The sequence below is a fragment of the Parasteatoda tepidariorum genome, chromosome 3 (assembly GCF_982258835.1).
Source record: "Parasteatoda tepidariorum strain Cologne lab strain chromosome 3, Ptep-v5.0, whole genome shotgun sequence".
NCBI classification, from domain to species: Eukaryota; Metazoa; Arthropoda; class Arachnida; order Araneae; family Theridiidae; genus Parasteatoda; species Parasteatoda tepidariorum.
The window spans coordinates 42,033,723-42,050,590 of NC_141757.1; the positions used below are offsets into that span (position 1 = coordinate 42,033,723).

Genomic DNA, 16,868 nt, shown 5'->3' on the forward strand with positions numbered 1-16,868 from the left:
TTTGGGTTCATATTTTTAAGTTTTTAAAGACGTGTTATTTTTTTTTACATTGCGTTTTTTAAATAAGATAAGTCTTGCAAATTTGATTTAGTAATTGTAATAGAATAATCTTAATATATTTATTTAAAAGTTTGAACTCTCTCCAATGTGTTTCATTAAATACATGTAAAATTTTAATTTATTGTCAGGCCAGTTATGCTATGCTCAAACCTAGATTGAGCTGGTTAACAAAAATATCCAAGAACTCTGTTTTGTATTTACAAAAGTGTTTTTTTGTATATTTAATTGTAACTTTAATAAATGTTAATTTAAGATATTCACCATGGTAATTTAAATTATAATTCGTTAAATTTAAAAATTGCATAAATATTTCACTTTTAACAAAGTAATTCCAAAATTTTTTTGAGTTAATAGAGAGTAATAGTATAATAAAAAATTCTTAGTATTAAAATTTGCAAAAATTTTAAACTTGTTATTCATAGAAGTGTTTAGTATGGTTGTTATTGTAACACTAGTGCTATATTAATAGACTATTGGGAAGGACATGAATTATCTTTAGTTTATTTAAAAATAGAATAAAATATTTCCTAAAGAAAAATCATTAAACTTAATTTATTGACTGTTAAATAAAATTTACTTTTTCTAAAATAGTAAAATTTAAATCCTTAAAAACTTTTTCAAACAATTAAGACAATTTTTAAAATTTTATTATATAATGCTTGAATTTTTGAGAATGAAAACAGTATAAGTTCAAACTGTAGAAGTGGAGCTAGTATTGTTTCCTCTTTTAATAGTAGTTTCATTTATACATCTACTTTTACATATACAGTAGGGAACCAATTATCCGGAACGATCGGGACCATCGCTATTCCGGATAACTGATTTTTCCGGTTTTCTGAATCGCTACAAGAAGCCGTTTTTTTATCGTTAAACCCAACTAAAAAAAGAAATATATATTTGGAAATTATCTTAAAAAGAAGAAAAAACGATGAAGTAATACACTAATGATTATTTCTAAACTGATGGTAAGGTAAACATCCTTCAAAAAAGAAAGAAAAATCCTAAAATCTTATGAAGAAAAAAACATCTTTTTAAAAAAAATCGCGGGAAAATTTATCGAATTTCGTTCCGGTTTTTTGGTTTTCCGGTTTTCTGATTTCCGGATAACGGGTTTTGTACTGTATATAAAAAAAAATCAGTTCTTAACTTATATTTTATTGATTATTGTAAGTATGCGCGTTGCATTTTGTTAAAATGCAATTAATATATTTTTTTTAGTAAATTTGTTTATAATTCAGAAAAGCGAATTTATTAAATTTGCGAATATTTATTTTTAATTGTTACTAATAAGATAAGAGAGATTGTTATCAAGAGTCTTGTATATCAAGAACCAAATATCACATTTTATTTTTCTTGTTCTATTTAAAGGCCTAATGTTAACCTCGTTTTTAAAATGTAATAACCTAAAAATAATAGAAAAAAAGCATTAGGAATTATCTAAATTCATTTGGTATGAATTATTATTAGTCAGTAAAAAGTGCCTTTAACTACCAGAATGTTATTATGAATGAACAGGGGAAAATTTTCACTCTGATTTTTCAATACAAATAAAGTTTCCTGAATTCAGGCAGCTTGGTAAGAAAAAAGCAGATTTATTGACCATGCAAATCAGAAGTATAGAGATGAATCAGTTGAGATTCATTCTGAACAATGTTGATAAGTGTATTAAAACTCTATCTTATCTTGATTGCTGTAGAACACTGGAGAAGATGGGCAACTTTTGAATGATCACAGAATTCTTCTAATTCTGGAATTTAACACAATATATTTCTCTGTAATGTAATTTTATAATTGTTGCAACAATTTTTTGTATTTTTGAAATAATTTTTCTCATTGTGCATTGTTATACAACCACATATTATACAGTTAAAATAATTAATCTAAGTAATAATTATTTAAAATATTTGGTGTTAATATAAATAAATTGAAAGAAACTTATATATATTCTTGTTTAAGGAAAAAGTTCCTAATATGGCAAATTTTTATCTCACTATGTTAATGAAATAGCACCAGAATAATATATTCTAAATTTGTTAACTGAATTTACACAAAGATATTTTATATCAGCAATATGACATTAATACTTTATAAAATATTTAATGTGCCAATATAATAATTTGTTGATTTTTTAATAAAATGTGTTCTACTTTTTTTATTTTTGAACTACTTTTCTTATTTTTAATTCAATTGACATTGCCTTATGGTGACAGGACTAAAATAAAGTTGGTTACTGTCAACTGCGGATATTTAGTCATGCAGATATTTAGTCAATTTTAAATTTCTAGTGAAGAATCTGTTTACTCAGTCACAGAGATGGAAATAATTTAAAGGATTGATGGAAGGCTTGTTGAGTCTACATATGGTGTTTAAATATGTTCTATTTTTTTTTTCCTTTTCAGTAAAAATATCTATTAGGTAAAGTTACCTAGATAACATAATTAACTTTACTAACAGATGTTTTATTTTTTTAAATTGAAAACTGGGTTCAAGTCCCTTCTGAACAATGTTGTTACATTTGCTGGTGGATAAAATGAGCAAAAATAAATTTTGGAATAGTGGAAAAAGTATTTATTATCACTTTTATAAATTATATTTACACTAATTATAAAAAGATATAGAAAAGTTATAATAGTGTTTTCTTTCTTTAACACAGCTCATTTAAAAAAAAAAAAAAAGACTTTTTGTAGATCTTTTGAAGTTTAAGCTTTCTATTTAAATGATTGTACACAATGAAGTTTAACAAAAGCAATGCAATCGGGCAAGTTTACTCATTGGCTATGTTTATTTATATCTGCTCTGACCCATAACCATCCTGTTTTCAGGCAGAAGTGAAAATACACTCCGTGCAAGAACAAACATTTTTTTTCAATGGTAATTTTATGCCATTTTAACTTTTTCTATGTTAATATGAAAAATTGGGTCAACATATTTACTGCAGCATATACATCTGAAGTGTACTGCATTTCTTTACACTTTATCAGTAATCAGTAAGTATAAAAACTAAGGAAAGTGCACAGTTCTCTAACTAAAATTAATAAACCTTCCTAAATAACATAGTGAATCATTGCACAAAATAAAGCACAAGTCTTCAAAATGGGCACATGAATTGTTTAAATACTTTTCTTTTTACATAAAATATTAAAAATCAGGGCTCGAAAAACAGCCCGTCCTCGGTGGTCAAAAATTCCCCGCGGACAACCAATTTCTCGAATCCGACGTCCGCGCGGACGGCCACTTTTCCGTTAATGTTCGGGACACATTTTCAATTTTTGTAATCCGACAAGAGTCTATCGCCTCATTTCTAAAATGACCCTCTAATCTAGAAATACAGCAACATACTGCGTATGGTGGAATTGATGTTTTCTCTATCTGGGAGTACTGCAGCGGTTGAAAGGGACTTTTCAGCAATGAGCTTACAAAAAACACATTACGTACAGGTTTTAAACAAGAAGCGTTAAACGCAATTATGAGCATCTACCTAAATGGAAAGCCCCTTTCAGATTTCTGTGCAGAAACCTCTGTACATCATTGGCTTGATTGTGGAACTGGCGAACATCATCATATTTGATTCATTTAAAAAACGCAGTATCCTCGGATAAATTGATATTCCAGACAACTTGACCTTAATTATTTAAATTATTTCATAAAGGAAATACTATGTTATTATTAGTAACCTAGTATTTCTCTTATTACCGTATAATGTAATCCTAGTATTTGTAATCTAGTAACTACTAATTCATTGTGCAATTTATAGAAATGTTTGTAATAAATAAGAGAAAATTATATTTTCATTTATTTAGAAGCGACGGGTTAGTTTCAAAGGAGGACGGGTGCATTGTTGGACAAGTCGTCCTCGGGGACGGGTGAAATTTCTGAGTTTTTTCGAGCCCTGTTAAAAATACTAGAGAAAATAGACTAATATCATTTTCTTTTTGTGAAAATTTATTGTTGAAATTGTGCTTACTTAATTCTTAAAAAAAAAATTCAAAAAGGTAAATAACATTCATAGCAATAGAATTCAATTTTATTAAGTTTTAAATACAGCTTTAGATAAAAATTTATTGATTTATAAACACACTGATAATTTACAATATGAGAACTCAAATGAGTACAAATTTCAATGTTATGTTTTCTGCATTGGAATAAAGAATTCATTTCTGCACAATGGGCATGTAGAGTTGTAGCTTGTGTCAAACCATTTGTACTAAAAGGAAAAGAAATAGGATATGATACATATATAAAAAGTCAGTAATCTTACCTATTTAGATAGGATGAGTATTAAAGGGTAATAACTGGTTTAACACAAAGCATGAAAATGTGCAATGTATATTAACTCTTATAAATTTAATAGGGTATTTTAGAATGTTGTCAAAAAACCAAATATGTTTCATAAAAATATCACCTTTTTTATTTTAATAAAAGTATCATAAAACCATGTTCACAAGTACAACCAGGAGAAGATTTCTTTATCTGTACCTGTGCCAAAATGTTAGCCCCAAGTTTGAGGAGAACCAATTAGTTGTAACACAAGGAACTTCATCATAGGAGGAGACTAACTTAATAAGTATAATTTATTACCTATTAAGTTTGGTTACCACCTTCACATAACCAAATACCACCTCTGTGCAAGATTTCTCTTTTTATACATATTTAAATATATACAAGTAAAAGAACTGGCGAGATGCATATGGGCAATTATAATTTTCATGAACACATATGTACTGAAATGAGAATATTTTCGCATGTATAGCATTACTTTACAAGCAAAGTTAAGGCCCAAAAACCTTTATATGTAACGAACATTTTTCTGTCGTGTACTAATTTACAAAGAGAAACATACTACAAACTGATTAGTGTTATAAGAAAGCAACTAGGAATGATGAGAAATTCCAAGTTAAACATTCTCAGAAATAGTTCAAATCCTTTTCCCCTGGTTTTAAAAATAACTTAAAAACAAATATTTAATCATAACTTACCAAACAAGCAGAATGGAATTTCTTTTTGCAAACACGACACGATAATTTAGGAAGTTTAAGTGTTGAGCTATGTAACACGTAGTAACAAATCATACATTCTTCAACTCCTTCAAATTTCTTATCTAAGTTTCTCTTCCAGATATTAAGACCATCTAGTATAGAACCATTCTAAAATATAACGATTCAGTTTCAGATAAAATAAGCAATAGAGTTGGAAATATATACAGTAACCAAAAACATATATTTAAATACCTGATATCTTAGTACAGTGGTTAATTGCATCAACCAATGCCTCCATTCCAACTGTCCAATCACAATTTTGCCTCTTCTTTCAGCTGAAATAGGTCCTAATGGATAGTTTACAGGAAGTTGGACACTGAGTTCAATAGCACAATCATCTATGGTGTAAGTGGCAATAACTTCTCTAGACCCTGGACGAGCTTGAACCTATTTAAAATAAAACCACACAAATAATTGTTTATTGCTTTAAATATTTATACGTATATATGCAATTAACAGCTTCAGTAACTTAAAACATAAGAGATAATTCTAGCAAATCAACATTTAGTATTTTTAAATGTAGATAAATACTAATTTCAATAACTACAACTGTCTTGATTGTATAAGAATTTATAATCTAATTATCTTTTAATTACTCCCAGTGTAAAGGTTATTACTTTAAATTTATAGAATGTTTAATAACACAGGGATAAAAGTGACATCTAACAATATGTGCCTTTAATGTCACTACGTATTAGCTAAGAATTGTACTAAAGAGATAAAATTATTAGAATAATTATTTCCATAAACAATAACTTCTATATGGCAATAAATCCTTGTAAAACTTGTTTTTAGAAAAATAATACACTTAAATAATAATCAATATTTTTTCCCCTGTAACAAGATTTTGTATAAGAGCAATGCCTAATTTAATTATTTCTCCATATTTACGGATCAGAGATTTACCAACAAGTGATTTTTAAACTTTTGCTCCTTCCTTCAACGAGAAGGGTTATTGTATGCCCAATGCAAATCTTCTCAGGAATGAATCCAACAGTTTAGTTTACTTGAAGGTAATAGGTATTATACTTGTGTTAGCTTTTATTGTTTACATTATAATAATAAGTCATGTTTATAGCAACTGGCATTAGTAAGTTCATATTTGCAATACAGGATTTTATAGTATCAAAAAAAAAAAAATTAACTATTATCATAAAGAGGCCAAGCTTATTAGAGCTATGCCTGGCCTCATTGAGCCTGAAAACTTTTAAACTCAGCCTTTCCCCACTATGATTAATATGATATTTAAAAATTTGTTTTAGCCAAAGCTTAATATTTAGTTTATCAAACAAAAGCCTACATTCCCCAAGATATAGCCAAATAAGATTATTTATATCAAATATAGATTATAACTTGTTAGTTTGTATTTAATAATTTTAAATTAAACAAATTTTCGTACATTTATTTAGTTTGTAAGTAGTAATAAAATTTGTGTAAACTTTAGAATATATCAGCCTCAAAAGCTCTTTTAGCTAATGAGCCTGTGTTGGGCCCAAACTGACTTTTTTTCATTACCAAATAATATATCTCTTAATAGTAATGTCTTTAATAGTATGTTCATAAAGCGTTGTAAAAAGGTTTTACAGCAATTAATTATAATTTTTTTTTGCATGATTTTACCTTAGAGTAAATCAGTTTTACAATTGAATCACTGTATGCATAGCCTGTTAACTACTTTTCCTGTTAACTACTCTTCAGGCCTGTTAACTACTTTTTGAAAAACTATTTTCTGCTTTTCCAATCAATACGATAAAAGAAAAAGAAAATGTCTGAAAAAATTAGGTCCATGTAGTGCATGGACCAAAAACTTTTTTCCTAATTTTTTTTTTGCACTCATAGGGAAAGCAGAAAATATTCTGTTTAAGTTTTTCTGAAAGTTGTAAACAGGATATAACCTTTTCTGCTAGAAGCGATTTAATTGTGACAAAAACTATGACAATTTGCTTAATAAGTTACTTGAGGTTAAAAAATAGCCATAGGTTTTGAATTAAAAAAAAAAGTTCTAAAAAAGAGAAAGTGGATTAATATAGATTTGAAGTATAATGTCTAAATTAAGCAGCTATTAAATTAAGCTAAATAGAAAAAGTACTTACCACCATATTTTCAAAGTTCTTCTCACTCTCATGTACAGCTTGTATTTCTTCAATACAAAGAAGTCCACTAATGTATTTTGTAGTAAATCTAAAGTAGAAAAAATAATAGTTGTGAAGAGTTTAGTGACAGAAAAATTTAAGTAACAGTATTTTAAAAAAAATGAGAGGGGCAGATCGCATTTAATTATAAAATATCGATTTATTTTGCAAAATTGTTACATTTCAAACATTTGAATCGATAAAGGTATTAAGTCACAGTCTGATTCCTTTTGGATTGCAAGAAGGTTTTAAGTACATTTTGCAACAAACCTTAATAAGTAACTTAGAAAAAAAAAGAAAAAAATCATCGCTCTTTGGCAGGAAATTAAAATGCCAAGATTGGTAATGCTATGATGCAGACAGATTATACGAATGTAATGTTAGATTTTGCCATTTAACAGCTTGCAAAAATGAAAAAAAAAAAAAAAAAAAAAAAAGATTTAAACCATCTTATTGTTATATTTAAACTTAAAATTTACTCAATATTTCACTTCTTTTAGCTCTTTTTATAGTGTTCTTATATAAAGTTCTAACTAAGGGAAATAGTTGTTTAAACTAATGAAAGAAATTTTCAATTGGTTATTACTTATTAACAATGTCAGAAGATTTTCTGTCAAGGTTATTCCACCAAGTTCTAATTGAAGCAGGAACTCTACGTAAAACAGTGGCATAAACGTAACTTGCAACCCTCTGTATATCTTCTGAAGATGAGAAGTCTGTAAAATTTGCATAAATAGATCAGGAAATTTTAGATTCAAGATGATTCTAAATGTATGTCATTTGACATACTTTTTGTCTTTAATACACATATCAAAGAAAATTTATAAAACTTTGTGATAAGAGATTCATTGATTTTGTAAATGATAAAGTAAGGTCAATTCTTGACACAAAACTGTATGCTGGAAAGTTTTTATGACTATCTTATGAGTTTGAAGGAAATATTAACAAACTCCAAATTTTTTTAAATATTATGATATGCAAATAAATAGTGAGATTAAAATAAAGAACTTGCTATTTTTAAATTTTTTTTTTTTATATAATAGATGCAGTTAAAACATAGAGTATCAAGTATACAGAAAAAATTAAATACAGATACTCTTCAAAACATTTTTTCCAATAATAAGTAACTATTTAAATAAAACAACTTAAAATTTCTCATAGGGAATGAAAAAGGTTATATTATATTAACAGTTTGAGTAATCTTTAATCACTAAAGAAAAATATTTCACTTTGTTTTATTAACATATGTTTGTTCATAAAATGTTTTTAAAGATAAAAAGCAAACAAATTTTAAAAAAATCATATGGTATGAGAAAGATTATATTATACTAATAAATTGAACTATCGTCAATCACTAAATAGAAATATTTCACTTGATTTTTAAAAATCCAAATATCAATTACTCGTTATTATTATTTTTTCTTTAAAGATGAGCTTTTTTAAAAGAGAAATTTGTAAAGCTTTAATCAAATACAACATACTTATAAAACAGTTGGGCTTTTTTTCCCCATCTAGAAACTCAGAAATGATATTTATATCATACAAATTATAATTTACATAAATAAATTAATTTATAAATTATTTTTAAATGAATTTATAAAATATTATTTCTGTATAATTAACTACATAATTTTAAAATAAAATATTAAAGGATAAACAAAAATGTCATAGATAATAATAGTGAAAATATGCTGAATTTTGATTACCCAAATTCAACACAGGAGGTTGAGTAAATAACAACTTCAGATCCTCTTTCTTTGGTGTACTGACATTTTGACTTCTTACAATACAAGCAACTGGATTGCTTGGCATAAGGCGGAAAACATTAGAAAACAACTCAGAGAGTAACTTTGATTCCTCAAGGTGAGCAGCATAAATTGATCGAACCTAAAATATATTACCTCTTAACAGAGTTTTTTCAAGCAATGGAAGTAAAGTGATGAATATTAAGTCTATTTACCTGAGAAGGAGAAGATGAAATAAATTCGAGCATTTCAATCCAAGAAAGTAAATAAGCCATGGTATATATATATGAATCAGTTCCTGGTAAAACTGAGCACAAGTCCCCAATTTTAAAATCCAGTAACATACTATCGATGATTTCAGTCAAGAAAACTAGTAGTTTTATTAAAGGTGATGCACTGTAAAAATGCAGAGTTTTATAAAGTTAAGTTTTTATTTTTTAAATGGAATTTTGAGGAGATAACTACATAAAAAAAAATCAAAGGTACAAATAAATTCTCATAAATCAAGAGAATATATACAATCCAAATTAATAATAATAAAATCAGTAGTTAGTTCAGTGGAAGCAACGATTTCCCCCAATTTTCAAAAGAAACATGTTGCAAGCAGAAATATACTATATTTACCAAATAGAGTAATTAAAGTTTAATATCATTAAGGAATATTAAACATTCTCTAATTACAAAAATTTGAATAGATTTCCAATGAAGCTTTTTTTGCACTAATTAGTTTCTTTAAAATTTAGAGACATAATTTCAGTATAAATTTTGAGGTCATCATTTTGAATTTATGAGTTAAAATCAAAACAATATATTAATTTGGCAGATAACTAAGTATAATAATAATAAAAAAAAAACAATATAATCATCTAAAACTAATAATTAACAATTTGATTACTACCAATTAGGAATTTTTTCTATATCTTCGTCTTTGTCTTCATCACTCAAAAAATTTTCTGAATTGAGCAGCATGTCTGGCAAACTTCGCATAATTCTGTCAGAGAATAGTAAAAAAATAACCATAAAATAATTATAGTTTTATTAAGTTAAGTCTTTAATAAAATTTTAGAACTTACTTCATTAGAAGTGAATGAGAAGTAAACTGGATTTGTCGATTGCTAAAAGTCAATGAGGATATTAGGGACTGTAAAATGGTATTATCTCTAATTCTTGGAATTTCTGTTGATTTATCAATCATTTTCCCAAGAGAATTGGAAGGAAGGAACTTCATAGCTTCAGAAACACTCAGCAGCATGTTACAGCATATACTAGGTAGTGGCTTCATTTCATTAAACATATCTATAAATAGATAATTTATTTAATAGACTTAACAATTTCTTCCCCCAACATAAATTATTTAAAGCATAAGCATGATCCAATATAAAAATATAAACCAAAATAATTTTTTTTAACAAATAAATCCTTTTGGCAACTTTGTAGTTAATATTTTAAATAAAAATGTTCTCAGAAAATTAAAAACTATTTGAATTTCTGTTTGAGAAATAAGAAACAAATACATTGGATCTATGGAAATTATAATCTTACAACAGAATCTCAGTCATTCTAAAATTGGTTTAAGTAAAATGTCCTTCATTTGCTTGCAAACACGCTTTTTTTTGGTATGATTTGCAGCCAGGACATTTTAAATAGTACATACATACTAGACTATTTTTAATAAAGGGAAAACAAACAGCTACAAATATAGTATAATCCACCGCTTAGAAAATTTCATTTTATGGACACGCTTCTCTGAATTTAAAAAAATGAAACATAATTTCAAAACGACTAAGATTTACGGTGTATCAAACTTAATACTATGAAAAGAATTAGTGAATTACCCCAAATATAACTACTAGTTTCTAGATTTAAAATAATAATAATCACTAAAAAGATTCATTATGATCGGAAAATAGAGTGCAAATGAATGCTACCTGGTTTCCAGAAAGCTTAATAGAATCTTGCTTAAACAAAAATATTTTGTGCTAAAGTTTTCAGTAAACCAGAATTCTACAATAATTTTAAATTAAATTTCATAACATACCAGGACTTAGTTTTCATAATGTTGTGAATAAATGAATAATTTCTCTTGGAATTAATCAAATCTGTTTCGCACATTTATTTTTCAAATAATATATTATACACAGTTAAACAACTGAATTTTAATTAAACTTTAGAATTCGTTATTTTTACTTGTAATGAGAAGAAAAGAAAATATAAAATAAAAGAAAAACATACATATTACATGTAAAAGAGTTCAGTTACACTATGTGACACTTACTTGTAACATAAAGATAAAGTGAAACTATATTTGTGAAACACTCATCATCCAGAACTAATTGTTTCTTCACGTCTTCTTTCTTAGATGATTCCTGATCATTGCATATAATAGACATTGTGGAAAAAGCTTCAAAGGTTTGATAAGCTTTCAAAACTGCAGCAGGATTTTCAAATTTCTTCAAAAATTGTTTCTTAAGAAAATAAAAAGAAATTGTTTACTTTTTCAGCAAAATAAATGAACAAGTGAAACAAACAATCAGTATGAAAGAAAATAAAACCATGAAAATACAAATCGAAGGGCAAAATTAAAATACAGTAAAAAGTTGATAGCTTAAAATACCACTGAAAGCAAAAAATACTGAAAATTTGAGTAATGAAAAAAAATAAAAAAATTTGCATAATATAAAAACAGGTAAAATACAAATAGATATTGCTCTCCTCTTCTTTCTTCCCTCCAAATTATTGAAACAGTGATTGTAGGAATCTTTTCCATTCCTCAGTGTGATTTCATACATTTTTAGATACTTAGAAGTTTAAGAATTAAAATAAAGCTTTAATGATTGTACAATGTCAAATGTTTCTCATAACAATCTTTAATAAACATCTAGAATTCTGTCTAACATATATAAGTTTTCTTCAACATGGAATGAAACAAAAATTTTCGAAAAAAAAAAACCCGTTTTGACAGTGATTGTTGAAATTGTTTTTTTTTATTCTAGTTAGATTATTTATGGCCTAAGTCAACGCAACTCTTATTTAAATAAATAAATGATTTAAAAAAAAAGAGAAATTTTATAAACTCCCTCAGGACCACGATCACATATATGAGATTGAACAATTCTCCCTTCATAACCCACAGTATCTTATATGAAATGAGCCTTTTCTGACTCTAGTGGCTTAAAATCATATGGATATGATCTTAATATGGTATTCTCATATTATATCTAGTAATAAATGATTAAATAAATCTTGCCTAGTAATAAATAATTAACAAATTAATATGCATTCTTAAGTATGCATAAACTTGGATTTTACAAGCGAGGGGAAACAGTCCTTTTACCATTTGCAGATCTTGAGGGGTTAAATAACATTAAATGCAACAGAATAGAACATAAATAAGATTAATGATAGAAAGCGTTATACACCTGAGACAAGGATTTCATAGTTGATCCAAGATAATTCAAAATAGTCTCATTAAAAAAGTTAGCTCCACAATTGACAACAGAAGATAAAACTGCTACTACTTGCAAGTGATAAGAAAACTTCATATTGTCATTAGGGAAATTATACCTAGAAATTGTAATGAATTAGTTAAAAAAAGTAAAATATTATCAAAATAATAAGAGTATGCAATAAGAATTAAGTTTGATGGTACAACTGAGATGAATTCAATATTATGATAAATGTATTAGCAAGATGTTAAAATTTTATCATCAAGAAATATTTTTAATAAACATTAATTATACTTAATATGATATGCAGAAGAGCACTGTTCAATTTTAGGTTTCAAGCACAAGTATTTAATATATGAGAATAATGTCTAAAAATCGCGCCTTGAAATTTCAATGTATAAGTTAAAACATGCATTAAAATTTCGTAAAAATATTAAAAGCATATATGAAATAAGAGTTAAGTTTGATTTTATTACACTGAAAAAAATTCAATATTATGATAAATGACGTTCCTTTTTATACCAGAAAATATAATTTTAAGCAAATATTAATTAGATTTAATAATATACAGTATTACCAAAGAACCCATTAGCCAGGGATGAGATTAGCCAAAAAGTAAAAAAGCTGAATTTCCACGATAGTAAATTTTAAGCAATCACAACCCTTTAATAATAAATTCCAGACAGTTTAAGGTAATAAATAATGTGTTGACGTACAATTTTGTACTAATCTATTATTATATAAATGATTACATTGATACTTAACATTTAGTGAAAATAAAAATTACCAATTGAAAAAATAAAGCTGGAAATTATATTTTTCCTCAGCTCACATAAGAGACAATTATTACTTGAAAAACTACCTGGTTTTGCAAATTAAAACTACTGAGAATATACATTAATATTTCATTTCTTTTAATAAATACTGTTTATAGCAAATTGATTTGTGATTTATAGCAAATATATCAGTAATATTACTTTTTAAATTATATAGGAAAAAATAAACTTCAACAATGGACCGAATCATTATGTTCATATTATAGTCTAATCTAACTAGAGCCCTCTGAAACATATCAACAACAGTGAAGTAGAAATATATAGTAACTCCTTAACATACAAGAATTGCTATTTTAGTTTGAAAAATTACATAACAATCAGCAACTGTTTAGATAATTGTTTTTTATTTGATAAGAATTTTGCATTATAGCATAAATAACAGCGATTATAAATAAAATTTTGAAGATGAGTTAATTAACTCTTTTTCCACAAAAAAAAAAATCCCTTTTTAAGTGATTGCTATATCTTTTATGTTTGCTATATTTAGTCGTTAATCCATCTTCAAACATCTTGTGACAAATCCTATTTTTTCTTCTTTGCAAGCACAGAATGTATTATATATAATGTATGAATGTACAGAATGTATGAATATATAGAATGAATGCACAGAATGTATGAATATATTCCCTTCCAGTTTCTCTGATGTTGTAACACTTACATATACTAATAATCATCGTTAGAAAAACAGTCACCTTTATAGTAACTAATTTTAAAAAAATTTACTTCTTACAAGAATTGCGATAGTTGATCTTAAAATTGCGTGAATATGAATAACAGTTATGGATTTTGAAATCACATGAATATGAAACTAGATATACGATTTTGAAAATGGGAAAATACTAACTGGGATGTAGAATTTTTAAAACCCGTAAATACAAATCACGATTTATATTTTTTAGATCGCGTAAATACGAATCATGATGCGCAATTTTTAGATTGCATAAATAAGAATTATGATGCATAATTTTTAGAATGCGTGAATGCGAATCCCAATGCCTTATTTTAAAATCACGTATAAATACGAAAATCAATGTTTGATATTATAAACTGCATGAGCAAATCAAGACATTGCATTTTAAACTTGCGTGAATACGAATCGCTACATAGGTTTTTAAAAAGGCGTAAATACGAATCACAATATCGGATTTTTAAATCTCGTAAATAAGAATCGCAACGTACAATATTCAAATCGCGTGAATAAGAATCGCAACACGCAAATATGAAAAGCTATGTTTGATATTAAATTCGTGTGAATAAGAATCGAGATATTAGCAGATTCCAGGCTTGGGACCTCTACAAGGCTTGACAGAAGCAGCGTCGTTTGAACTACGAAAATCGGATCTATCTGGAGGGCGGGTAAAAAATTCGGAAAATCTTATCTGCTGCGTGTAAAAGGGGAGAAAATAGCTAAAATAAGTAAAAATGAGAAAGGATTGGTAGCCATGTAGTTTGAATTTTCTGTTTCTCTTTGAAAATCGGTAAATTTTCTGAAAAAGCGGAATACTTATAAAAAAAAGTGAAATTTTTAAAAAATATGAATTTTTGATTAAAAAAAAAAGCTGAAATTCAAGAGATAAAAGCGGAAATCCGCTAAAAAGCGGAAAAATCTCATCCCTGACAGAATTTAAAGAGTGAAACTGCAGAACTATCTTCATAAAACCAAATTCGTCTGCACATCAACCCAGTCTCACAGAGATTGTTATTGTAAAAATTAAAGATAATTTAATTAAGTGTAAAATTTGAAAACACAAGGTCCTTAAAGTCAAATTATATATAAACAAAAAAAGTTTTTATGCATAAATGCAAAGACTTAACGTTGTTTAAATTTAAGATGAATTTTATACAATGATACTGAAAAAAATGCTAACAGCTAAGCCTATAATCAAGTAATAGGGGAAAAAAAGCAATTTTTTACTTTTTGTTCTTAGCAATGCTCCCTCAATTCAACTTTTTAATTTTTATTCAAAACAAGTTTGGAGTCTCAGCAATATTTCTCCCTTTGGTTGTTTACTTTTTGAAAACAGAAAGAAAACTTTGATGACACATAATTTACAGATGCTGTAATAATCTGCGGTGCCCACATGCTGGAGATGTACGAAAAGTGAAAATAATGATATAAATAAAACACAATAAAAAAGGAATGTACAATAGCTCTATTAAATTATAGGTTCCAATTATGATATTATAACTATTTAAAAACACAATAAATATGGAATGTACAAGAGCTCTATTAAATTTTAGGTTTCAAACACAAGTATTTAAGAAACATTATTATTATTTTTTTTTTTTCAAATAGAAAGTAAGTTAAACACATACTCGATAACCTTGCATATAGTTTCAGCCAAAAGATTTTGCAAATCTGTACTTAAAGATAAATCCTCATTTTGTAAATAACAGCATATTTCACCCAGTTTTTCAGCAAAATCTAAAGAATCAATGAACAAATTTATTTTTAAAGTATAACTCTGCAAGTAGTCATGATAAAAATAGTTTGGTTATTATTGATAGACCAATAATTTTTTATTAGTTAAAAATATTCAATGAAGCTTTGTTTAGAAGGAATTAATTAGAAAGGGAAAAATAGTTATAAATGAACAATTTATTTCTTTGCAGTAGTAGTTCCAATTTTAATAAATACCAATTACATTGTCCTCTTATAATTTTTACTATTAAAACAAACATTTAATTTTTCAAATTTTGTTTAGAGAAACAAGTTTAGTTTTTATATTGTAAAAAATAAAAAAGAAAGCAAGCTCACTTTTATTGGAAATTTCTCTTATTTGAGCTAGTTGATACAATGTCAATTTAAATTGAAGTTGCTGCTTTTCAATAGAGAGATAAGGGATTACTATTTGCTGAAGAACACTTTTATGTAAATTTTCAGACCTAAAAGAGTAAAAAATAGTTATTTTTTAAAATAAAAAAAGGAAAAAAAAATTATACATAAAGGTGATACTTCTACATTTATAGCTAAAAACAAAAGACTTTTTGTAGATTAACCCACTGGCAGTTTAGAAAATGGGCAAAATTTCTCCTCTATACACTATTCCCCTATCTATTAGCATGGAAAAACTAGTTTTGCTATACAGGTAAAAATAAGACTTTTTACATGGAGAAGGTCAGTGGGTTAAACTATAAGTTAGATGTGTCATTTTCCTTTAATTTGAGAATATTTTGAAAATTGGCTCAATGAAATTCGGGATTCGTTTCAAACTGAAAGAAAATGTCATTTAAAATTTCGAAATAAAACATTTAATTTAGATACTAGGTAAATACCAACAAGTACAAAATGCAGGGAAAAAATTGTGTTTTTGTTATTGACATTTAGCTTATTTCTTTCAAACAATATCTGAAGTTAAAAAAAAAAAATTACATATATATTATGAACAGGAAATATATTATAATACTAATGATAAAAATATTAGCTTTTTAACTCACAAATTTTCATCTTTCAGACGTTCTTCTATCATTAAAGGAATATTTTCAGTTTGCAGAAGGTTAAAATGTTTCATAAGAAAGTGTAAAGGAACAGCCCAAAAGCATCCATTGTTGAGAGTCCTGCAATGTATGGAACAAGAATTATTAAACTCCTGTAATTATAAATTTTATAACT

At 26.6% G+C, this 16,868-nt stretch overlaps 1 protein-coding gene across 1 annotated transcript in view; it reads right to left on the minus strand.

The window, feature by feature from the left end:
- Positions 1-4,066: 4,066 nt before the first annotated feature.
- Positions 4,067-16,868, minus strand: part of Ltn1 (E3 ubiquitin-protein ligase listerin) — a 46,672-nt gene continuing 33,870 nt past the window's right edge. Inside the window, exons 18-31 of the mRNA XM_087159152.1 lie at positions 16,694-16,813; positions 16,014-16,141; positions 15,572-15,680; positions 12,393-12,537; positions 11,249-11,438; positions 10,047-10,269; positions 9,872-9,964; positions 9,189-9,369; positions 8,935-9,115; positions 7,815-7,944; positions 7,190-7,277; positions 5,289-5,483; positions 5,037-5,204; positions 4,067-4,264 (exon numbers count right to left, since the gene is read on the minus strand). Coding sequence (XP_087015278.1) covers positions 4,184-4,264; positions 5,037-5,204; positions 5,289-5,483; positions 7,190-7,277; positions 7,815-7,944; positions 8,935-9,115; positions 9,189-9,369; positions 9,872-9,964; positions 10,047-10,269; positions 11,249-11,438; positions 12,393-12,537; positions 15,572-15,680; positions 16,014-16,141; positions 16,694-16,813 — 2,032 coding nt within the window. The 3' untranslated portion in view covers positions 4,067-4,183. The remainder of the gene's footprint in view (positions 4,265-5,036; positions 5,205-5,288; positions 5,484-7,189; positions 7,278-7,814; positions 7,945-8,934; positions 9,116-9,188; positions 9,370-9,871; positions 9,965-10,046; positions 10,270-11,248; positions 11,439-12,392; positions 12,538-15,571; positions 15,681-16,013; positions 16,142-16,693; positions 16,814-16,868) is intronic.